The sequence below is a fragment of the Polyodon spathula genome, chromosome 16 (genome assembly GCF_017654505.1).
Source record: "Polyodon spathula isolate WHYD16114869_AA chromosome 16, ASM1765450v1, whole genome shotgun sequence".
Lineage (NCBI taxonomy): Eukaryota > Metazoa > Chordata > Actinopteri > Acipenseriformes > Polyodontidae > Polyodon > Polyodon spathula.
In genome coordinates, this window is record NC_054549.1 from 14368182 (window position 1) to 14392718 (window position 24537).

General features: G+C 36.0%; 2 protein-coding genes across 4 annotated transcripts; both read right to left on the reverse strand.

The window, feature by feature from the left end:
* Positions 1-1366: 1366 nt before the first annotated feature.
* On the reverse strand, positions 1367-7378 carry LOC121328404 (RING finger protein 223-like). The gene is made up of 2 exons (XM_041273044.1): positions 7318-7378; positions 1367-3843 (listed from the first exon to the last, which is right to left on the reverse strand). Exon 2 carries the CDS (start codon positions 3831-3833, stop codon positions 3180-3182), a length of 654 nt encoding a protein of 217 aa, XP_041128978.1. The 5' UTR covers positions 3834-3843; positions 7318-7378; the 3' UTR covers positions 1367-3179.
* A 5206-nt stretch (positions 7379-12584) lies between these two features.
* LOC121328215 (uncharacterized protein C1orf159-like) lies at positions 12585-22737 on the reverse strand. Of its 3 annotated transcripts, XM_041272765.1 has the most exons (9): positions 22572-22737; positions 21929-22017; positions 19430-19514; positions 18420-18509; positions 17698-17763; positions 17309-17443; positions 16372-16397; positions 15973-16003; positions 12585-14148 (listed from the first exon to the last, which is right to left on the reverse strand). In XM_041272765.1, the coding sequence occupies exons 2-9, from the start codon at positions 21998-22000 to the stop codon at positions 14051-14053; spliced, it is 603 nt and encodes a 200-aa protein (XP_041128699.1). In that variant the 5' UTR covers positions 22001-22017; positions 22572-22737; the 3' UTR covers positions 12585-14050. The 3 variants fall into 3 exon arrangements, with proteins under 3 accessions (XP_041128699.1, XP_041128700.1, XP_041128701.1); XM_041272766.1 differs by lacking the exon at positions 21929-22017; XM_041272767.1 differs by lacking the exon at positions 19430-19514 and having other exon boundaries at positions 22572-22736.
* Positions 22738-24537: the final 1800 nt, after the last annotated feature.

Here is a 24537-nt window from a genome sequence, read left to right on the forward strand (position 1 = left end):
TTATCAAACTCCATATTCAGTATTGGTATGTTTGTTATAACTACAGGCTTTGCAAAGTTCTTCCACAACAATGTACCTGAAACAATTCACCAAACCTAAAGAAACATTTCTAATTATTACAATTACCTGATGCATCTTGAAAATCACACCTGCAATTCTGATGTAACTTAATCTCATCATAATGACATACGACTGTATTTTTGGGCGAGTTCTGGCTAATGTGGTTTGTACAATATCCAGACATGATAAGAGGAGCATAAACTAGCACTTACCTGAATGCTAAGTTACACGGTAGTCCTCATTTTGCAAATGCATATCCAAATGGATTCTTCACAGCAACCAAGAAAACTGCTAATTCATTCCAACAGTGCATTTACTGGCAGTCTTCAGAAAAGTTATTTACAATCCATATCTATTTGATACAACAGGCAGGTCTTCAAAAGACACTGGTGGTAGCTCTACCCTAACTTTAGTTACGCAGTGTGGTTTCTGTAGATCCAAACATGCTGCTGAAACTTCTCTCTGAAAACATCAAAACAAATCTGTTTTCAAGGAGGGGAAATACCTTGAATTGCAACAAACACATATTTGAATTACTTGCCTAACAGGTGCTTAATAGGACTAGCAATTAAATAGCTCTGCACTGTCACATCGTCTAAATCAAGGAAAGGCAGTGCAGGTGAGAGCAATCTGAGTGTCAAGAAATGATCAATTGTCAATTTAAATAGTTAGGCTACAGCATGTGACAATGGATGCTCTCAGCACACATAATTATATAATATTAGCATGGGGGCACCAGATTTGAGTGTGAAGTACCTCTAATCCTTTATCCACACTTCAGAAACCATGTGATTCCGATTAACCCGATTCATAATCACATCTTCAAAATGTTAATCTCACATAATGTAGGTAGTGTGAATAAATTATACATGAAGTGTGCATTGCCTGGGGGTCAGAGGTGACAGGTGCTCCCAGCAAATCCTAAAAAATAACATTATACCCCGCAGAGATTTTTAAACAGAGGAAAATTCAGTTTTATTAGATGCAGACTTAAAAATAGAACTTGTGTTGAATCATTAAACTGTGTACGTTGAAGTCGGGTGTGTTCCACCAGCATGAACGAGTGACAGAGCCATTACCTGGATGTCCTTATGACCCCTAAGCTGCAATAACAACACAATGCAATCTGCTCAGGCAGAAAGCAAACACACTGCAGCAATGGAAAATGTCCTGGGGCAGTATACTGTAATATCTTCATTCCAGAATTCCCCTTTTAAGTTGTGTAAAAATCTTTTCGATAAGCATTGCCAATGATAAAAAAAAACAGTTTTAATAAATGTTTATTGTAGTCTTTTTTAAAAAAAAAATATCAAAATGCAAAAATACAGTACCATAACAATGACATTTACAATCTACAAAATATACATTTATGGCCTTACATTTTTTTCATTATGGAATATGACACTATTTACAGTGACATGTTAAAACACTGTTTTGTATTACTGCATGCAAGTACTAAAACTGTGTCGTAATGTTTGTTATTGTATCTGTTATGCTCTGCTTGGGTGTGCTTGGTGCACACATTTCAGGCGACAGTGCACATTTTTAACTCTAAAAAGGAGGAGAAAGACCCACGTTAAACTACTTAAAAAAATACTTCAAGGTCTGGGTGGGGGTTTAATTGGTCAAATTAAACAATTCAGAACAGGGTTGGAACAATGCAGACGATGAAAAGATGTCAGAGACAATACTAGAGGGGTACAAATGGATTTCAAAGCATTGGTTAGCCCTCTTAAACGGGACTATGTGGAGTACCAAATCCTTACAATAAGAAACAGCACTTGGGCTCCATTATCTCAACAAAACAGGTCAAACACTTCACCTGTCTTTAAAATCATGATGATCACTTCCCAGTATTCTTTACATCTGATTTACTTATGCAGTATATATGTAGCTATGATTTCTGCAATAGAAAATAAATTGTACATAATGACAACTGGCAATACATTGGAATGATTACTGTATAAGAACTCATAGAACTGCATTAGTGAAGTTAACAGCCTTTCCTGGTATTATTGCACTCATAATAAATGCATCATTTAACATTCCTTCCCAACACACACTTACACTGTGGCTGGTTCCACAGCCTCTTATTTTAGTTAAACAAGTGTGTGAAACCAGCTGGTAATTACACTACTGTTCACTCCAATTTAACTTCAAGACTCTGAATTCATCCGGTAATCCCTTTGATGAAAATACATCAGTGATAAGGCAATTTGATTGAATGCTGGCTTAGAACAGGGAAATCGTATGTGCACAGTATTTTGGTTTGCATCAACACAGCATTCAAACCCCATTTTAAATAGAATATATTACAACTACATTTTACCATAGCCTGTGTCGTTTTGGGTACAGGCACATACACTGAATGCTCAAGATGTTACAGCATGCTATATATTGTTACTGGATGCTAGTAATAGTTCATTCTGATGCATAGATTATTAATGTTCTTTGGCTTTTGCATAGACCAGTGTGTTGTGTGCCTGCACTGTGCAAGAACCATTTGGTTAAACACAGAAATCACCACCATCTGGAGTCAACAATAAAGAGCAAACATTTTGTTCAATAAAAAAGTAAACTTTTAGCAGTACCAATGTTACGTTAACATATTGAACTGCATTCTGCTTTGTAGTTTTCCCATATACTTAATACAGGAAATACTGTACTAGCATTATGGCTTCTACGAGACTTATTTGTGTCGTTTCTTTGATTACATTTTATGTTAAGTAAAATACCTAAATTATGTTCATACAGTTTTTTTTTGTTTGTTTGTTTTTTAAATTATGTCTCAATCCTACAATTCTACGCGATACAAAACCTTTAGCCATAGCTATAGGATATCAAAAGCTACACCCAGTGGGAAACAACCATAAATGTATGACACTGCATAGCTTCTATAGAATTGCAAATACTCTGGGGTGGTTTTCTAGTATATATAGACAGACACACACAAAACAGCGTGCTGGAAACGACCTGTCATTCAATAAAGTAATGCATCAGGTCAGCTTCAGGTTTCTAAACCTTACATACCAAATATTCTAATCACTCCCACAAGTAAAAGCGGTGCATTGCATTGAAGCGCATGCAGAGTGTCCGACTGGCTGAGCACTACAGTGGTTTCAGTTCCTGGTGGGATGAATAGTTGTCACACTATTTAGGGATGCGTTTGACTTGCTAAAGCATCTAAGGCTTCCCGTAGTAAAGACGCACTGCAGGGGCCACAGTATGATGCACACCAGCATGATCATGAGTATGATGAAGAGGAGCAACCTCTTCCAGTCGTTCAGCAAACCGCAGCGTGACAGGAAGCCACGAGAGGGTGCCGGGGCCGTTTCCGCAGCGCTCTCTGCCTTTGTAATCCCAATGTCTATGCAGATACAGAAGTCAGAGGTGCTGGAGTCAGGGGACTTCTTGTAGCACAGCATGGCTCCTTCCATCCAGACCGGCTCCTCCTGCTGAAGGTGGGCTGGGAGCTTGCAGAGGACTTCTTGGCTGGTGGTGAGTGCGGGTGGCCCTTTCTCTGGGATGGTGGTGAGATGCCTGCAGAAAGGGCAGGGGATGTGTCCGGTGCTCTGCTCCGTAGACACGGCAGACAGCAGCCTGGCGAGGCACTCCAAGCAGAAGGTGTGGGTGCACTCCAAGACTTTGGGGGTCTTGAAGATGTTGTCATAGGAGTTGAAGCAAATGGAGCACTCTGGTTGGTCTGGACTCTTCTCAGCATCTTCACCCAGAGAAGAACCTGTGTGCCACACCACCTGAGGCAACACGGACATTTTCTTTCACCTGAAAAAAACAAGGACAAAAAAACGGTTCTGTAAAAACTGAACTTTGAAAAGACATTAACGTCCCTACTGGAATCAGACACAACATGACCATCAAGCAGGAGCATCAAAGGCTCAAAGCTTGTTAGAGACAGCTGACCACACTACCAGCTTTTAGGTTTCTGAGGTACAGTAAGTGAAAGGAAATTGTGGATTTAAGCTCTGTTTCACCACATTTCTTATCATTTGTGTAGAACCAACAGCCAATCATATCTCGTTTTACTCAGTATGACTAAAGCCAAGTGTCAAGTACGATTATGAGAGGAACACAGGAGGGCTTTCAAAGTACTGACAATGAATCATTAGCAACCACAAAGGCCAGCATTTAGTATCACAGGTCACTTATTGTAACTTTCTGTATGAGCTGTGTCTGTTTTTTTTTTTTTTTTTGTAAATTTAGACCAGATTTATTGTTTGCCTGTAACGTCATCCGATACCTGCAATTCAATACATGGGCTTTAGATACCAAACTTATATTGTTTCTAATAACTGTTAACCACTGTAAGTTTAAAGTTCATTTTTTTAAATTGTGTTTGAACATATCACCTAAGATAACAGAGTTATGGCCAAGATGTATCACGGTTTTTACTTTAATAAAATGTTAAGTAACAAGCCCCTTATAAAAAGTATTTTGCACTGCTCAAAATACATTGCGTTACATTACATTATATAACACTGCAATACTGCATTAAAAGTTTGGTGTTGTGCTTTGAATTCTCTCTGTGGTTCAGGATAACAATGAACCGTATATTTCAATGCACCTCTATTTCCGGTGTTAGTGCATATTTACTGTAAGTGCCGGCTGTACACAAATATTTACTTTTTACCTCCTGTTCAAAACTAGTTTAGAAACTGATAAAACTTATTTGTGAGGCAGATTTTTGGCAGAGGCAGTTATAATTCTTAAGCTTTTTATGGCATACATTGTTGTTCATTCTAAAGATGCAGCACACCAATAATGATCCGAAATTAGAATGCTACTAAAATATCTACATTTTGTGTTTGTGGGATCCGTGCAAGATCTGTGCAAGCTTGTGGCCTAAACTTGAAACAACCATCATTAATTCAGAGGTGAAACTATAAGTCCAGTTTCTTGCTTAAATGTTGTTCTATAAAAAGAGCTGTTTATATGCAGCAAGGCTTATATTACTGCACTATGGATACATAACTTTTGTTTCCCTCTCTTTCACCAAAGAGAACCACCCAAATACAGTTTCCACAAGAGGAGGCAGACAGTGGCTGCTTTGTTAAGGTGAACTCACAGAATTTAACAGGCAAGCTGTAATGTGAACTACAATGAGGAAATCTCTAACCAGGCCAACACAGCACCCAGCAGAACGACAGCGTGCTCAAGCCGGTTCCAGCTAGATAACGCAGAACCTACCCAGCCTACTGAACTAGTGCAATGTGAACACAACATACATGGAATTGAAATCAATACTGCCAACCAGCTCAATGGAAAGAGCATGTAATAAAAACCCCACTAGCAAAGTCATTGCGGATTCTCTGCACGTGTATTGCACTTACACAGATAATGAGTTTCAGGTGCTTTACAGGTATATGTGAAAGCCATCTGCCAGACAGGGGGCGCTCTTCCTTCTGGACCATAGCAGCATTGTGTTTGAAAAGCACCGTGCTTTTCTGTGGCTAGGTGATCATTTGCAGAACTATCTTAACCCTATAAAAAGCTTTGTAAAGGGTTGTAGACGGTACTAAACGTTACTGCTCAGCCAGCGTAAACCCTTTCTGGTCATTTATTAACCAGAAAGAGTCTGCATATTTCAAACTATCAAAAAAAAAAGGAAGAATGGGGAAGCTATCATAGGGTCATGCAAACATGCAGCATACTGGGGACTGAGAAACAAGATATACATCTTAAAACAGAGAATAGACAGAGGTTTCATTGAGAATACACTATACAATTGTACTGCAGAGTAAAACTGTCTCAGTTAAATTGCATCTATGAAAATACTATTAGCAAGTTAGCAAGATAGAAACCAGGGCATTTATCATGGGCATGGGATGACAACCAAAACATTTAGTTGCTCAGCAAGCATGCAACAAGAAGGATATCAAACTTGATTGCTTTACAACTACACCCCAGAGCAATTATCTACATGGCTGTATAGAATGATTATTATTTTTTCAAGCATATTCATCCCATATGGAAATGGCATACAAGTGTCACACACAATATGCTGATGTATTATGAAACTCATACTCTACGTACTGCAGGGGTTCAATATTATATTGAACAATATAAAAATAACAGCTAAAGTAAACTGCACTTCTAAATAAACTACCATACTCTTATTCAAGTGTTACTGTAGCATGGTAAGCGTGTCATTTCATATGAGATCAAATACACATTTCATACACTGTAAGTAAACTAAGTATGTAAAGTATGTGACATAGATTTCACCATAATATATATATATATGATATATATAATATATATAAATGATATATATATATATATATAGAATATATATTTATATATATATTATCCACACACAACACCACACACACACCCACACACCACATCAGTGTGCGTATTAGAGTAATACAAGAAATAAATTTACTTCATAATGCTAAAACGTAAATCTACCAAAGAAAAAAAATTATTCAGCTTAATGTAATTGAGGTTATGTTGCAAAACAGAGAACTTGGTAGCAGATACATTTATTCATTAATTATTATTATTATTATTATATTATTATTATTATTATTATTATTATTATTATTATTCTATTATTCAATAAGATCATTTGGGTAAAAATGTACAGATTTTACATGTCGGTCTATAAGTTTTACTTTACACAATAATAATATGTTAAGTATATTCATAATAAGTTTTGTCAATAGTTTATCCTTGGGAACTGTTGCAAGTCAAGGTGACGGCGACACGAGAGTTCAAAGGACGTATTGAAGTTCACAAACACTTAGGTTTCTTCCAAAGTACTAAAACCAAATAAATATATATATATATATATATATATATATATATATATATATATATATATATATATATATATATATATATATATATATATATAATCTCCCTTTCCGATCTTAGAATCTGAATGCAAACTCCAACTCGTTGTCTTAAGTGTTTTTGTTTTTATTTTTAATGAAAAGTAAAAAAAAAGTCTTAAAGAGAACCGATGCCTGCAGTTTCCTTGTGTACCCTACGGATGTTTGAATTGAATTCACCTGTGCGCCTCTGCGAGCGTCTTTTCAGACAATAAATATGCAAATTACATTCAGAATGAGGTAGCGAGCTCAACGCACTACAAGGAGTGTGGAAAAAGGGTTGGCGGAGGACGGAAGCACCCAAACAGAAACACACGATTTAGCGTTTGATTGGAGGAACCTTGCCCAAACAATAACCTCACCGAAGAATGGAATAGCTTTTTAGAGTTAATTGTCTACTTACTGTTAAGGCTTGAGGTGTGGTTTTAAAAAATGGTCCACATACACGGCTGTAGTGATGGAGTTCAAGGATATGCTCTGTGCCTCAAATAGTACCCTCTGATCCATGTTTCTGTGTAACTGTCAACACATTTAAATATAATGTACACGGTAATGCTTATTGATGCAACAATGTATTTTGTGTGTCTAAAGTACAATCTAAAACAATTAAGATAAACTAGTTTCATACCCATATTTAACTTGAAAACATTTAGTTTGCTTATCTTTTCAACATATATCTTTAATTTTCAACGGCTGAATATCTACATCTTGTTTTTTTGTGTTGCTGGTAACAACAAAATAGTGAATAGTGAAACACAGAGGGTTCTTTTGTCAAGGAAGTGCAAAATCATTTTCTTTTTGAGGAAGTAGTCCAGTTATCAAACTGAGTCACTTTTTTGATTGCAGCATACTGTACATACTGTTTTTAAACTCCTAGATAAGTGAACGCAGTGTTGGATCGGTTTGAAGATTGATATACACATCCACAGCGAGGGTGGGGCAAACACACAATGTTGCCATAAGGCGCTCCCCCAAAATACAGAAAACATCCACCCACTGGTAAAGCATTAGTCTGATGAAGAATCTGCTAGGGTTTGCAGCTACATTAGAATGCTGTCCCAATGCTATTGTCTTTATTATGTCTTTGTTTTATATCACTCTTTGCCATATCTTTAATTGTTCTGCTGTATGTTTGCTTGCTACTAAGACCTGTTCTCCTGGTCAAGAATAATAATGTTTAATGCATGCAGATTTAGATTAATTTAGCATTTGCAAAAACAACGAAAAAGTGTTAATGCTGCAATAATAACTCAATATTCTCCTTTAGGAAGGTGTTCCATAGACACTCCTTCGGATAAGCGTCTTTATCCGTTTGTCAAGAAGTAACCAATAGTTTTATTGTGTTTTTTGTAAACTGTTCCTTTATTTCGTATTGCCAGGCTTCTTATTCCATCTATAGGTTTTAGGACCTTTTTCTGCTGCTGTTGTACATTAGATGCTGACTTACACTGACCCTGCAAGCCGCATTGAGGATTAGCACTGTTGTGGCACACATCACTAGTTTCCATGATGTATTCTGTGTTGGTCACACTGGTAAAAGGGCCATTTGTGCCTTCTTGTTTGAACCAATGTAAGACTTACCCCCTTTATCTTTCTGAACGTTATATAACTAGCAAAATGAAGGAAAACGCTGGTTCTGGCAGGGGGACGCATTTAAACCTTAGATCAAATCACATAAATATCAAGCATATTCAAGGCTCTTCCAATACCAGACTACTTTGATAATCGAATAGCTAGTTTCTTATTTGTCCCTCAGTAAACAATACGTCCAATGATCAGGCAAGGAAAGGATCCTCAATCCACTACATCCCCGCTGTGGGCCAGAGTTCGCCTCCTCCTCCCCAGCCTCCAACTGATTTTTTGGCTTCGTCTAACGGGAGAGGGCAGCTATCCTGCCCCCCTGGCCATGGCTTCCCCATGGTCAGCCTCTCCACTTATCTGCAAGCTAACTTATGGGCAGGGCTACCTTGAAAGGTGAGGCTTTAGGCCAATGATTGCAGTGCCAGATATGTGTATTGTAATAGTGTTGTCTAGTCTGCTTTAATAAATAATCTTCTTGACTCAGAGTCTCTAATTCCTGCCAGTGACAGCCTGGGCCGTGATGCTATCCTGTCACACATGTTCTCAACAGTAGCCTAATATATATATATATATATATATATATATATATATATATATACTGCAGAAACAGGTGTTTTATGTGTACAAATTTAAATTGTTACCTAAATTTGTACCTTGGATGAAAACATGGAAGTGATGGATTCAACATGAACAAAAAAATATATACTTGTTTTTTTATATATATATATATATATATATATATATATATATATATATATATATACACACATACACATACACATACACACATACACACAGTAAGCAGTAGTTATGAGTAGATCATAACAAAGACACAATGTTCTGGAATATCATTATTGCCTGTAGTCCAAAGGCCCACATACAGCGATTACTTTGTATTAGTTGTTGGTTCCTGATCAGCGCATGGTTTGAAATCCACACTAAAACACACTGCTGGTGTATGCAACCCTACATCTCCAACACAAAAGGGTACCCCTGCCCTCAATTCAGTGCTGCTCCAGCCTCTTACAGTAGACCACATTAAACAGAACTACAAGCTGTGACTAGTGTTCTTTTTGTAATTGTCCTCTTGTCTTGTTACCAGGCAACCATTGGTTTTAAATTGCTCTCTTTAAACAAGATCATTCCGGTTCTAACAAAAAAAACATTTGCTTTTGACTTGCACCAATATTAATTTAAATGTATTACTTGACTGCCTGCTCCGTTAACCTCAACAGATTTGCAATGAGAACTGCTTTAGAAATGATGTATTGTATCTGTTATGTCTTTGTCTCATATCAGTTTATTGGTTTACTGATTGTTCCTGATTATGTACTACATGTGATAAAACCCTGTGACTGCTACTTCTTTGTGTGGTAAAATAGTTATTACTTTCGGGAATTCAGCTGGTGTAGAGAATGCATAACAAAAAAATAATAATGGACCATCACAGCAATATGACATAAACAAAAAAAAATGAGAGCTTTCCTTTTTTTTTGTAGTGGTCAGTGTGTCACAATCCTAAACACACCTTGCCATTCAGTTCTGAGACTGACCCTCCTTAGTCTTTCTGCAAATTTGCTAGGTGCAATAATACAATAGCAGATGTCTAGGAGAGACCGGCGTGCAGGTGCAGTTCTTATTGTAAATATTCCAGCGTACCTGGATGTAACGTGCTATGATTTTTATTGTGATAGAACAAACCAGGCAGGTGTTGGAAACTCACAGCCAGTGGGCTCTACTGTGGGAACATTGTAACAGTACAGTGTATGATAACAGAAGATTGTCTGTCAGCAGGGGATTGTCTGTTAAATGAAGGAGTGAGGATGTGACTCACGTTCTGTAAGCACTGCATGTACTAAATTTCATTCCAAACTGTGTGGGAAAGCAAATGACACAGGAGGTAAACATTTCCTCCAAACATTATAGAATGTGTACCAACAGACCTAACGCCAGCTAAAAGCCATAAGGTTGTGTAAAATATCAATCAAAATAATGCAAATTACTAACAAATTTAACTAACCGTAAATGTGACTTTAAATTTACAAAGCAAATTGATTCCTGGTATTCACTCACTAAACCTTTGTTTAAATTCATCTTAAAATATTAAGCAAAACAAATAATTGTGTCCTTTACCAGCTGCTATTAAAATAGAGAATTCACAGTATCAAAGATGAAGCAGGCTTAAAAGTCATATTTTAGGCAATACCGAATAAAAACCTGATGGTGCTTATTTAACTTTGTGATTTAACCTCGTTAACATGTTGACGTACGATGCAATGCCTTTACAATCGTTACAAATCAATACAAATGAATATTTCCTTTGGTAGAGGGACAGTGTCTAGTTCCCTACAAAAAGCAACACAAAAATATACAATGAAATACATCAGACACTGTCAAGGTGGCGTGGCTGTAGGTAGCTCTCCCACTTTCGGGACCTTTATGGAATGGAGGGGGGCCCTGCTTTACTTTGTGGATCCCCCCCCCCCCCCTTTTTCTTTTTACTTTTACTGGAAAATGTGTCCAATACAGGCAAAACCAGTTTCACAACAGGATTCAGCCAACTACATTAATATAAACTTTTTTTACAAGATGTAAGATGTGCTGTCTATAACAAGTTCAACCTAAAATGATGGAATTATACAAGTTGCTTCATAAAACATATAATAAGAATAGGCAGGTTTTTCATAAGCTTATAGAAACTTTCCTTCAGACTATATTACTTTCCAAGCGGCTACATATTCACAGATACATCATTATGAAATGTACAGGATAAATTATGAGAATTATGTTATTTGGTTTTTTGTTAAATGTATTCTGCATTTCATTGCTTTTTTGCTGCATGTAAAATTAAAAATACATTAATTAAAATTAGTTTAAAAAAAAAAAAAACACACACACACACAAAAAGATACAAATTGAGAAGACATTAGAAAAAAATGTTTATTTTGAAAGCATAATTATCCACAAAGGTGCACATTTTATTAACACATACAAAAACTACATTTGGCAATACTTGGTACAAAATAAAACAATAAATGCAGCATGTTCCATATAAAAAAACAAAACATTTATGTACACAATTACAAGTCATATAGTTGCTGTATAACAGCTGTAGTATAAAAATAGTATTTATGCTGTCTTATACCAAGCATACAAAGTATCTAATGACAGTATCCGTTCTCATCCCACCCCCCAACTTGCTAAGGACAGCACTGGAATTTTTCTTCCTCTCTTCTATTACACAAAAACAGTGCTGTACATATTGTTTACGTAAAAATCCCGAAAAGGGCTTCATTATAGTCCATGGAGGGAAATGTAATTTGCTACTGGTAATACAGCATTTTGGTCACATGACAAGTTCAGATTAAATCATATAAACCTAACAGCAGCCCATTGAATTCAACACCACCAAGGAAATATCTGCGCTTTGGGTTTTGGTTAAGGAAATGCCTCTGCATATATTTGTTTAAAATTTGAATAACCGACAAACTCACTAACTGCCAGTGGCGTTTCAGAAAGGAGGATATTATCTCCTAATAGTTTTTGAAAGAGATCACATCAAAGACCCTTACACTGATCGTACGTACAAAGGTGTACAGCACAGAATTAAAACAGCAGAGAAGCAGTTTATTAATAAAACAAGTATGCTGTTCTGTACACTATAGAGAGCAATCCCCACATTGCAGAAGCAAACATCCAAATTCTATTTATTTTTAAAAATTTAGATATCAAACATACTGGACACTGGGGTCTAGTTTACAAATCTTAACAGCGGCAGATCTTGAAAGCACCGGCCCAAGATAAATAAACCTGATTTAAATCTCGCTCCACTGTATTTTTATTGTATTTGGTAATATTAATATTAATGTGATCAATGCATTGATGCTTTTGAGTAAAATAGAATATAATATACAGCTACGGCCAAAAGTTTTGCATCACCCTACAGAATAGATTCATTTTCCTTTACAAAAGTAAAATGAAACCTGCTGAATAATGTTACGTTAACATATTGAATTACATACTGTATTGTAGTTTTCCCATATACTTAACAAAAAACTAAAATTGAAAAAAATATGACATTTTGTGTCATATCACAATCTAACATGAAATATTGTATTACTATTATGGCTTCCGGTAGACTTTTGCAATATCATTTTGCAGAATTTTGGCCATAGATTTAGATGGTTATTACGATCAACGTTTGGATCGAAATCAGACCCCACTGTGATCTAGCAAATGCATTTTCTTGTTAGGCCGTTAGTTGTCCATGTAGAATATTTAATACAACGTTATGTTCAATTATAAATTAGGGCTTTTATATGCCATATGCTATACAAAATCAAAAACATTAAGACAGAAATATTGGCACACTGTTTGCAAACTGCATTTAAAACGATTATATACATACATGATGAAGCATAAGTACAGAAAGTGCAAACCACTTTGACACTGTCACAAAGGTTTTAAAAATAATTTTACTTCGAATAAACATTTGGCAATACACCATTCTAGATTTCCTAACACAGAGGCAGTCAATTGGATTGACATGTCACATTGAGTATGACAAGGAAATAACATATTACAACAGCACTACGCTATATTTTTCGGAACCCCGCTACTTACTCTTCAAGTGTAGAGCCTTTTACATCTTCATGTGATTGCCATTCTTGTAGGAAGATTACGGTTTAATCTTATTTTCATCATTTCACTGCATAGGATTGATGAATGAATATCAGTCTACTCTAGACCAACATTAGTTGCAACTTTCTTTTTTAAGCTCTGATGTTGTCCTGTAGTGATTGACGTATAACCAGTTTCTAGATTGCGTCCTTTGTGAAGGTTACAGCCCTGGACGTTTAACAAAACACCGACTGCGTGGTAGAGACCCACATGGATTTCATAACCAGGCAACTGCAGGACTAAAATATGATTTTTAGATCAACAACTATGAACTAAACTAAATTAGTTTGCCTGAGCAACTAAGCCATCTATGAGAGCGTATCCAAGTTCAAAATTATTCTTGGCAGTCCATTTAGTTCCTGGCAATAAAAAATAGAATTCTTTGGCATGTGACTTATTTCTAAAAAAAAAAAAAACACCCTCCCGCTCAAGGGTTTCTACCAGTTACAGCATTTAGATAAATAAATCATTTAAAAAAAATTAAAAGAGCTTTCGTCAGGAAAACAGAAGTAGACGAATAGTGCATTTTCACTGCTCAGTAAACCTAGGAGTGCATTATTAAAGACATGAAAATAATCAAACAAAAGCTATATACATTTTCCACTTGTACCTGATCCACACTGCCAAATATAAATGGGGAAGTAAGACTAGTAAGTAGCAGTGAATTGCAAATCACAATGAAATACTGTTACATGTTAACATCTCTTCCCCATTTTTTTTCTTACTTAGGTGCCCACAGTATTTTTGCACAAACTGGATGGAATAACTATTACGCTCTGTCTTTGTCCAAACCTTTATCTTCATGCACTGAAGAAAACCACTCCTTTGAGCATCCTTTTTTGTCTTTAAGTCACATGTTTTTACAGCTGAAACCTTTACACATTGCTCACTCTTGTGGTTGTGGCTGATGACATTGTAGCTGAAGTAGATATGACTGAAGGTCTTTCCCTTCTTACATATCTTGGCTTCCGTACTAAAAAAAAAAAAAATTCAATTTTCAAATACTGAAATGAAAAAACACCTGCCTTACAATATGTGTTAAAGAACAGTTCTGTATCTGATGAATTTGCACTGTACAAACATGGCTTACATTTTAAAAATCAATCGGTAAACAAGACATCCAAGAAAGAATTACGTGCTAGGATAGGCATGTACCACTGTTTTGGTTCTGAATATTGCAGACGACTAGTTTTGCATGAGTTCTCTGCTTGCTTACATGTCTACATTGCTTTTGTTTGTTTTTTGAGGGGTGGGGTTGAAATCACTCTTGACGGCAGTATCAAATTCTTTAACAGCTTTCCATGCTTCTATACCTAACCACATGACTGATATTAAATGTATTAACAAAAGCAGAATTGGGTCCTACCATCCACATTTAATGCAACAGTGCAAACTGTAGAAATACTAAAAGAAACTTAGTAAATTAAATTACAAATTCAAATTTCTTTTAGTACTGTATTTCTGCAATTCGTCATAGTGATAGCACCTGAAAAACTGACATGCATTTTTATTACACTAGAATATATTGTACTGTACAGTACATGGTGTGAAACTGTGGTGTACATGGTCCCGAGGATCCCTGTTGCCCTGAAACTGTTTTAATCTTTATTTTAGTTAAGTTCAGTATTAGTCTTTCTGCATATTACTATCCTGCTGAAATATATAAAATGGGTAAATGCATTTAAAAAGCAATTAATTACACATTTTCCATATTTTTCTATTAGCTCTCAAGCACTATATTGTTATCTGTGTCAATGGCATTGAAGTTAGCAGTTATAAAATACCACAGGCATACATTAAAAAGCCTTATCTTGAAGATCAGGGGGAATACGCATGGAAACAGGTTGACTGATGTTACAGGCAGGTCTGCAGAATCCACAGCTACTTTTGACATTTATTAAAACTCCTTTAACATTTAAAAACAATGCAATTTAACAAATTTGAAGTTGGTTTGTTAGTATTATTGCAATACTCTTTTTTTTGATGATGATAATACAAAACCTTTTTTCTTTCTTTGTACAAATCTACAATATGCTCAAACAATTTTAAAGATGACACATACAGTGATTTTAAATTTAACACACCGTTAGCAAACAAGTGCTCATTAGTACAAAAAAAAGTTCCAAATCAACTGCTGAATTAATAATGTATTTTTATATTTTTCAAAAATGTATAAGATCGAATGAATAAAATGTCATTCTGTGCATTTCCGAAGGGTTAGGGTTGTGTTCAGCAACTGCTGAAAATTACAAACAATCAATGACCATATTACATTACAATGCAAAAACACGCAGAAGGACAACCTGAAGAGTCTGAATCAGGTTGACATTTCCTTGGAATGGTACCAAGAAAGAAACAAGGACTGGTTATCCTCCGAACACCATTAGAAGTGAATCACGGGCCTCACATGGATGCTGGTCACATGTGTATTATCTTTCTTGGCGCTTTCAGTTTGGCTACTGCACAGGTAAAAAGTCTGCTTGCACAAACTTTGGGACAATAAAGACTCTGTTCCTGTGCAGGAGGAAACTTTTTTTTTTCTAATAACATCACTGACAAAGGTGCTGATAATAAATGTGATTAGTGTTGGTTTTGTTAAAGGTGAAATGCTATTTTTACTCTTGGAAATCTAAGCATCTCCAAGTCTAACAACATTTGTTAATGATTATTATGACCTATAATTTGCAACCAAAAAAAAAAAAAAATTGTAGCTCTTCTGTATTAATTTTAGAGCTAGACAGAATAATGCTTTTACAAAAAAAGCAGATTTTATTACTAATTAATACTGAAATCATACCTGATGATGTTGGGGTAGGAATCATCACTGCCTGAAACAACATAAGGTTTGTCAGATTATCTCAAATCACACACATTAACCCTACACTCACAGTATGTGGAATAAACTATTGTACCAATTGCAAAGTTCTATCAAATTTGGGTGAGCAATTTTTAACACAGTGCTTTTATTAGACAAACTAATAAGTTACCTACAAAAGTAGCATACCGTGAAGAAAATTGGTTCTAAGGAATGCCCATATCAAATTTCACCTCAACTGGATGAGTAGTTCTTAAACTATTCAAAAGCTAAAGTGAAAGTATGACATCTCAATCGATGGGAAAGACACTGTTTTTAATAAAACCAGGATTTATACACACACACACACAAATACAGATGTTTGAAAAAAATACAACTTACTGTTTCACTGGGTTGCAGTATAGATGCTAAAACAAAAGGAAAAATGAAAAGCATCATAAGGTACAACTTCAGTAACACATCAATAAAAACAACTGTATGGCAAGAAACTGTTAAACACAGGAGAGAGAGTTTCACTTACATAAAAACAATCCTAAATGCACAGTATTTGTGTTTTTATTGTTAACACTGTAGATTGGTTTCAGCATTAGAAACAGCTACCACTGACATTACAGTACTTACGAGAGTAAATCAGAGAATAATGAAGGACAGGCAGTGTATTAGAAAGCTGTTTAAACCCACGAGGCAATCTGACAGAGAAATAAAAACTAATCCCTATTAGATCCATGAGATGGAAATACAGCGATAAAACACTGCCTGTCATTTATTGTTTACTTTTTTATATAAAACTGTGTACCTTGGAGTATTTAAAAAACACTTTGTTACAAAGTACAGAGAGCAACATCAGGTCCATCTGTAATGTAAATGTGAATTTCATACTTGAGGGCTAAATATAAGAATGCATTTTGTACAGTTTATATTGGCTTCCTAATACATTATTGTTTTACAATAAATTATATCCACAAGCATTAGAAAAATCAAACACGGTAGGGGCAATTATTTTTGCTTAAAAAAAATAACAGATTCTTGTATGAATGTGGACACTTTAGAGGTAGTATCTACTTTATGATTATTACTGATACAAAATTATAGTGTATGCAGTAAAATTCCCAGTATATCCGAACTGTTTTACTTTAAAACAGGACTGTTGGGTCAGTGTATTGGGTCATTACTCTGTACAATAACAAGCATACTCCTCGCCATACGAATTTATTACACTCCCCCTACTGTATTAAAATGAAATCCAATAGGGCAAAGAATCTGCCCAGCACACACTTACTCCGCCTTTGGATTATATAGTGAAGAATAAGGGTTGTACCTTTGTTTCGTCTGTAGAAAACATCTGGAAGTTTGCTGGATCGTTTGAGGTAGAAAAAGGAAGCCACCGACAGGATTAGAAACAAACTTATAAACAGCGTTCCTAAGAGAAGAGAGGCTGCTACTGCTGGTCCACCTGCCACACAAAAAAAAAAAAGCGATGATGTCACTGTCCTAACAGGGCAGGTAAATACAATATTCTCTGTTGGGTCATGGCACGTTAAGAGTGATACATTAAACTAGAATTAATCAAATAAGCTACAGAATAGACAAAGGAAAGTTTGCATGCAGAGTGTATACCCTGAGATTATTAGAACTTAAACACACACTTGATAAACAACATTAATATCAGATGGACTAGTAAACATGTATGCAACTGTGCTGTCTTACCAATTGTGGGTTGTGGTGGTGCTGCAGTGCTTGTATTTGTCCACAAATAGGTTTCATTGGAGTTCACTGTCAGTGGGGAAATAGGATAACATGCTTTAACAGTTTTACAATTAACAAGATGCAAACCATATCAATATATCAGAAGAGATTCTTTCTAGAACTGTTATAAAAGTAATCAATTTCTGTAATTTTAATTGAGTTCCCCCAGTTTAATTAGCTTTGATCTAATTATTTTGCTGCTGACTTTGCACCTCAAGGGAGACACGGCACTGTAAATACCCTTCGATAAGTAAATCCATGGACCGTGTCATTGAAACTGACTTCCCCTTTGGGGAAGCCGGAGATGAAAGTAAAGCAGAATCAGTAATTATTTTGCATCTGTGCTTTTATTTTTTTACAGACATTTCTGTCAACTTTACAAATGAAAAGCTGCTGTGGATTTGTGGCATATTATGAATTCATGTCCTGCAATTCAAAACCCACTCCAATGGTCTAACATAAACCACAACCCAAAGGTATCAGGATTCAGCAGATTATCTTTACTGTTGTGAAATATTTGCATATTCAGAAGAAATGCATAAAATAAATAAAACAGAAAAAAGAAACAGAAAATTGAGCACAAGACAACAGCAATAATGTCAAGAAAATTGATTTTAAAAGACTTAGTACGCACTAAGTATCCAATTTTAAAGTTTAAGTAAATAAAAAATAAGGTTACTTACTGTTGCTGCATTCTGTCACATTATACAGCAGTATTAAAGACTTGCACTGGAGGCATGTGGTGCCATTCTCAAACTGATGCCGATAACAACCTGATAAGAAATAAAAAAATAATACTATTAGGTGTGTATCCCTAAAAACCAGCCCCTAGAGAACTAAGCATGTACAGAAACAATTACAAATTAAACAATTGTTCAGTTTAACACTAGTCTTCTGTTAAAACAAACACTAAAGTTACATAATGCTCAAAAGATTAAAAAAAAAAAGTTCATTAGCATGATTTAAATGTTAATTTACAATTTGTTATCCTATGGATCTCGTGGAGATACTGTACTTAAAACTTCCAACTGAAGCTTCCAAATGTTGGGAATGCGACATTAATTGGTTATTGTTGTGAAAATTAAAATGTAATATAATCCTTAGTTGGTTTGCCTTATATACATGCTGTTTGCTAACTTTCAACACTATTATACATCCAACTGAAAGAGTTAACCTACAGGACAGATGACACTTTTGGACTCTAGCACTCCTCATTTCCAGCAAACCAAATTGCTTTGAAAAAGGCATTTTAAACTAGATTCAACCTGTTTCAATTGAAATGTGTCTGAAAGCTATTACTATTATTATTATGAGCTTCCTGACAAAGAGGACATACCCCCCAAACACACCCCTGCCCTTGCAACATTAAAAAGTTCCCAGCTGGTGTGTACTGAACCCAATTAAAATCAGCAGCAAGCTTAGTCAAGAGCATTATTCCCAGAAGCCTGAGTGACGGAAATTCCCCCTACTCCCATCTCGTCCAAGATATAAGAATACATCTAATACTAGAAGAAATAAATACCCACAAAACATCCTCTAGCAATTCCACCCTAAACATCACTGACAACAAAGCGTTATGCAAACACATAAAACGCTACATACATTTGAACACACGTGTGTGTGTGCTTTTCTTCACCCAAGGTTATGCTGTTGCTGTATTCACAGTGTTTCAAGAGTTTCTACTCTTATCTACCTGGTCTGCACTGAGTGTTAACTGGACAGGTTCCATTCACATCCAGTTCATCCATGCAGCAGTCATCATGAAACAAAGAGGCACCCTGAAATAAAGAAACACTGGGTGGGCAGAGCAACTGAGCATTTCACAAACACACCGGTGCTTGTGTGTAAAACGAACCAACCAAAAACAGCAAGAAAACGGTTTTCTATCCAGAGCGACTGCAACAAATACAAAGGGGGACTTTAATAACTGCTGTGCTTCACTAAAACATGCAGGTTCATTATAGGAAAGCATAGCGGAATGCTGTTCTGGGCTGCTGTTTAGAACCTTTAGGCTAAACAGGGTACCGTGAGGCTATGAAAAATGAACATTTCTAACAGATCATGCAATTACAAATCAGCTGGCAATTAGATCATTAAAGCAGAGCTGTGAAATGTCACTAAAAAAATAGGCTAATCTGACCAGTTAGTAGCACTGGCAATGCTTGAAATAAAAAATGCTCAGAATACCGTTTCAAAGCGTTAAAGGTACCTTGACTGACAAATTGCTAACAATCAATTATATGTTGGACTTGATTACAAGGGAATGGGAATTGGAACTGGAATTCATTTTAAAAAGGAATGGGGCTTGAAAAAACAGGAATGGACACCAATCCTGAAAGTTACTGCAACCATTAAGACGAACTGAAACTTGGGAGGATTGCAAAAAAACAGCAATGCAAATCAACCACTTTTATCCAAGTAAAATGATAAATCAACAAGTTTGAGATGTGTGGGTTAAATCGAAAAAACTAAATCAAAAACACAAAATCACAATGTTGAAGTAAGAAAATCTGAAACTGTCAAGCCAGAATATACCTGTTGCTACTGACAAAGAGACAGGAGACGATGAATGACTAGCATCTGAAACATAACCTTATCAACAAAAAAAAAACAGTAATATTCACATACACAGACAGAGACAGTGTAGCACAATCAGGCAACTGTAGCGGATTAACAAAATACCATAGTTCTATAGGAGTCAGCTTTCCACTACCTGATTAAATTGCAATGATTATCCCTTTGTAACAAAATGTATCTAATGCATTGAATCAAAAAATAAATAAAAAGAAGGACATAAAAATATCTTAAAAGGGTATTCATAAAGATGATTAGTTCATTAAAACAAATCAAAGTGTTTGTAGCGTTACCAACAATACTAAGTAGGGTAGGTTGAAAATAATGTTATCCTGGAATGTTCCAACTTGTACTTGCTCAATTACATGAAACCTAAAACTCGTAACTGAGTGTATGACAGTGCCCTCTACTGGTAATTAACAGTAACGACAAAGGACTGGTGGAATCTCTCTTCCATTGAATTTCATTGGCATTCTGCTACAAGAAGATACATTTTGGACAAACCCATGCCATAAATGGGCCACAGTCGAAGGCAGACAAGTCAGGACTAACAGCTAACTCATCTTTTATTAATATTAGAGACAAGTCAAATAATAAAAGCTTAATTATAATAAAACTCTGAAAAATATATTTTAACATTTGTAATTTTTCCTAACACTAAATGTGTAAGCATGTGCCTATTCACTGCAACTTATCAGAAGACTGTAAAACAGCGAACTAGCAAGCTTTAGAAACTAAAAAAGAGCTAGGTCAGATTATTGTTAAAATATACTGTCCTGCAACAATAAACTTTGAACACTGCTGCAATCTGACTGGTTAAAAAGACAGCTGGCATAATGATAATAAGTAGAACAAGTTTTTGAAAATAATCTAGAACATGGCATTTCAAAATGTTTCTGTGTTTGACATTGCTATTGGAGATGCCATGTCTTTCTGTGCACAGTGAGCAGCATTTCAATGTTTACTTCATAGCCGACATATGCAACAGCTATACAGTAGTACACTGTATTGTTTCAGCTGTGTAGTCACAATTTGTAGTCACCCTAATTATCCCTGTGCTGAGTTACTGCACGACCTTTGCTGCTGTCCCTACCCCACCACCTCCATGTGGCTTCTCCAATGATTTAAATCCTCCAAAATTGGATTATTCTGCTGCATTGGTTTTGTATTAAAAATCCTGTGTGTCATTTATATTTATTTATATATTACACACACACACACACACACACACTGTTTGCACTGCTACTTACAAAATGTAAGATTCTTAAACAGAATAAAATCCTCTCTCAGGATTAAAATCTTAAAATACAATGTGTTAACCACATAACACACTATGTCTAATATTTAAATCGTGTGCCTATGACTAGAATACAGGGTATCATATGATATATGTTATGACTTATGATGCATGCAACTGCTTGATTGACAGTTTGCGTAACATTGCATAGTAGGGTATATAACAGGTGGAGATTGTCTGGACTGGTAATCCCCCTATTTCTATCCTGTACAAATCCGAAGGCGGGGTTTTAAACGGGGGGGAGGGGGGCGGGCTGTGGCTTACTATACACAACAGACATCCTTACAAAGAACGTGGGAGACATACTGTGAAGCGCCTTACCAGAATTGTAGGAGTTTGACAGAGAAATTGAAACGCAAGTCCTGCCAAGATTAAGATGCATTGGACCGCCATTGCCGGGAGAACGAACCCTAGTAGGAAAAGAATTTAAATTAGAATTCTGGATGACTAAAATGGTAGTAGCCTATCTTGCGTAATTAAACAAAAGCCGTCCCCCCCATCCTCAGAACCGCAAATTCAGCGCGGTTACCTCCGATTTACAGGGCAGCGTTTACTGTGCTAGCCAGCTTAACATAAATATATGTAAACTGTTTGAAGCACCCACTTAGAAAAATTGTATAATCGTCGATCCAACATAAAATACCAATGGTCAATACTAAACAGCATGGATAGCCACTGCCAACTGACACAACACTTGCCGCTCACACGTTTCGGCGTACGCATGCTGTACTGCCAAAAGCACTGTGTCTTCCCAAAATGCTTTGTTTACATGCAGGTAGTTAGTACGCGACACTGAAATAAACACCGCCCTCAAGATTAACTTATAAATCACGAGGCTATTTTAGCAAACTTTAATGCGTTCCTATTTGGGGTGCTTTTCAAGTTTCATAAACGCGTCTGGAAAACACGAAATGCCCCATATGTAAATACTATTTTTAATCTACAAAAACAAACGACGCCTTACCTTTTTCCGAAGGAAGTGAAGTTGAGACATTCGAGCAGATCGCTCACAGCTGAAGCAGTTCCCCTCTGTAATGGCAGGCCTGGCTGGTTGCTAGGTTACAAGGAGCCCTTATCAGCCTGCTGCTACAATTCCCCACCCCTTTTCTGTTCCGGCACATTGATTTCACATCTGGAAACTTCTGAGTCTGCGTGTATGAAACCTACACAGGCAGACCTTACGTACCATTACAAAACAAAACAAAACAAAACACATCTAATAGAACGTATATGCAGTAAGTAAATAATTAATCATAACAGCAAACACATTGCAGGTCGTATCAACTCGTGATTTCTGCTGTGTGGGCTAAATCAGAGCCAAAATGAAAACTTTATTGTGTTGTTGTTATTGATATTAAATTGACTGTTACTGGATCAAGGTCAGTAACTGCTAGCTTTGGAAATAACCCTAGGTTTGTTTTCGATGTGTTCATCACAATAATAATAATAATAAATAATAATAATAATAATAATAATAATAATAATAACTTGCTCCATTTTGCTGTATGTATTTAATGTGCATTACTTATTGTTTCCTGTTTTTGTTTTCATAGTGAATTAAATTCACTTTATTTCCTTTTCAACTTATTTTAGACGCGGCGGTTTGTTTAATTATTTTCAACACTGCCAAACTGGCAAATGCATGTTTATGATTCACTGCTACAATTTAACTCCGCACAAAACAACACAGTGAGAATCATTCCAGACTGCAAATCCCATCTCGTATGCATTTATGGCCTACTAACTGACAGGACTCAATTAAAAAAAAAAAAAAAAAAAAAACAGAAAATGGGTGTCTGGGGAAACCAGATTGACGGTGTCTTGGGTTCAGGCAGGTTTAGCTCAAAGTGGCGATAAAAACAGACCATACACCGACTCAAATACCAAAATACTACAAGTCGAACACACAGAAAGGCGGGTTATCTGGCTTTTAATATGTTTAAAACATTATCCTTACAATCCAAAACAGCTGGCATGGATGTATTTCCTATGCGCAGTAACATGGATATCAGCAAACCCATACTGTTAAGTAAGTAGATCACTGTGGCTTGACGGTTAAGGCTATATTAGCCTAATATATCCACATGTGTGCATTTTGGGACACGGAACTAAGTAATTGCAACCGAATTAATATTTAAACAATTAAAAGCTATTTTATACAGCCAGGTTTAATGTTCGGTTCAAGAGGCTCCGTGCACAGCAAAGCGTGTAGCGCTGCTTCTGTATGCTGTTGCTAGGAAACAGCAATGCCCAAACCAGATTGAGAAATTGTAACTAGTCCTGCATTGGAAGACCACAACAGGTAAGAGAAAGTGCGCAAAAACGTAAATTCCACCATTGTATCAGTTAGAATTACATTTGAGTAAATATAGCTAAGCAGAACAAAAAGTTTATTGGCTTACTTGAACACACTTTAAAGTTGTTGACGAGCAGGTGCATAGTTATATAGTTAGAAGGGTAACTGGAGATTAAATTTCCAATGCATGCGGTTTAGAGTCCTTGTAGCGGTTCACACAGCAGTACATAGGGGGCGTCAGGGTTCATAGCATTTAACTCACAGCGTACTATCGAAAATAAACCAAGACACAAAATGTACGTTTTACAGATAGATTACTATACTACCTAATATAAACGCGTACTCCTACTGTGTACCACAGTAAAGCTCAGCAAAGTTAATCGCTAAACAGATGGGTATAATAATAAATTGCGTACTTGATAAACACCATAGCACTGTACATGCAAAACTACAGTGCCAAGCACATTTATCGTAGCCAGTTTGTATTAGGGATTAAACATACTTTAACATGCTTGCACCAAAGAGTTTAACTTGGTTTACTATACTTTTATATACATGTAACAAAAAAAAAGGTGAATTCCTATTTCATTTCAGTATCAGAGACATTGTCATTTTGGAACAATGAAGAAAGGGA

Bases quoted from the DNA above. Each gene is read 5' to 3' on its own strand.
- LOC121328404 (XM_041273044.1), bottom strand. From the start codon at position 3,833: ATGTCCGTGTTGCCTCAGGTGGTGTGGCACACAGGTTCTTCTCTGGGT.
- LOC121328215 (XM_041272765.1), bottom strand. From the start codon at position 22,000: ATGGCGGTCCAATGCATCTTAATCTTGGCAGGACTTGCGTTTCAATTT. The intron at 17,764-18,419 runs GTAAGTAACCTT...CCCCACTGACAG, and splicing joins TGTGACAGAATGCAGCAACA to TGAACTCCAATGAAACCTAT. The intron at 16,398-17,308 runs GTACAACCCTTA...CTTTTGTTTTAG, and splicing joins TTTCTACAGACGAAACAAAG to CATCTATACTGCAACCCAGT.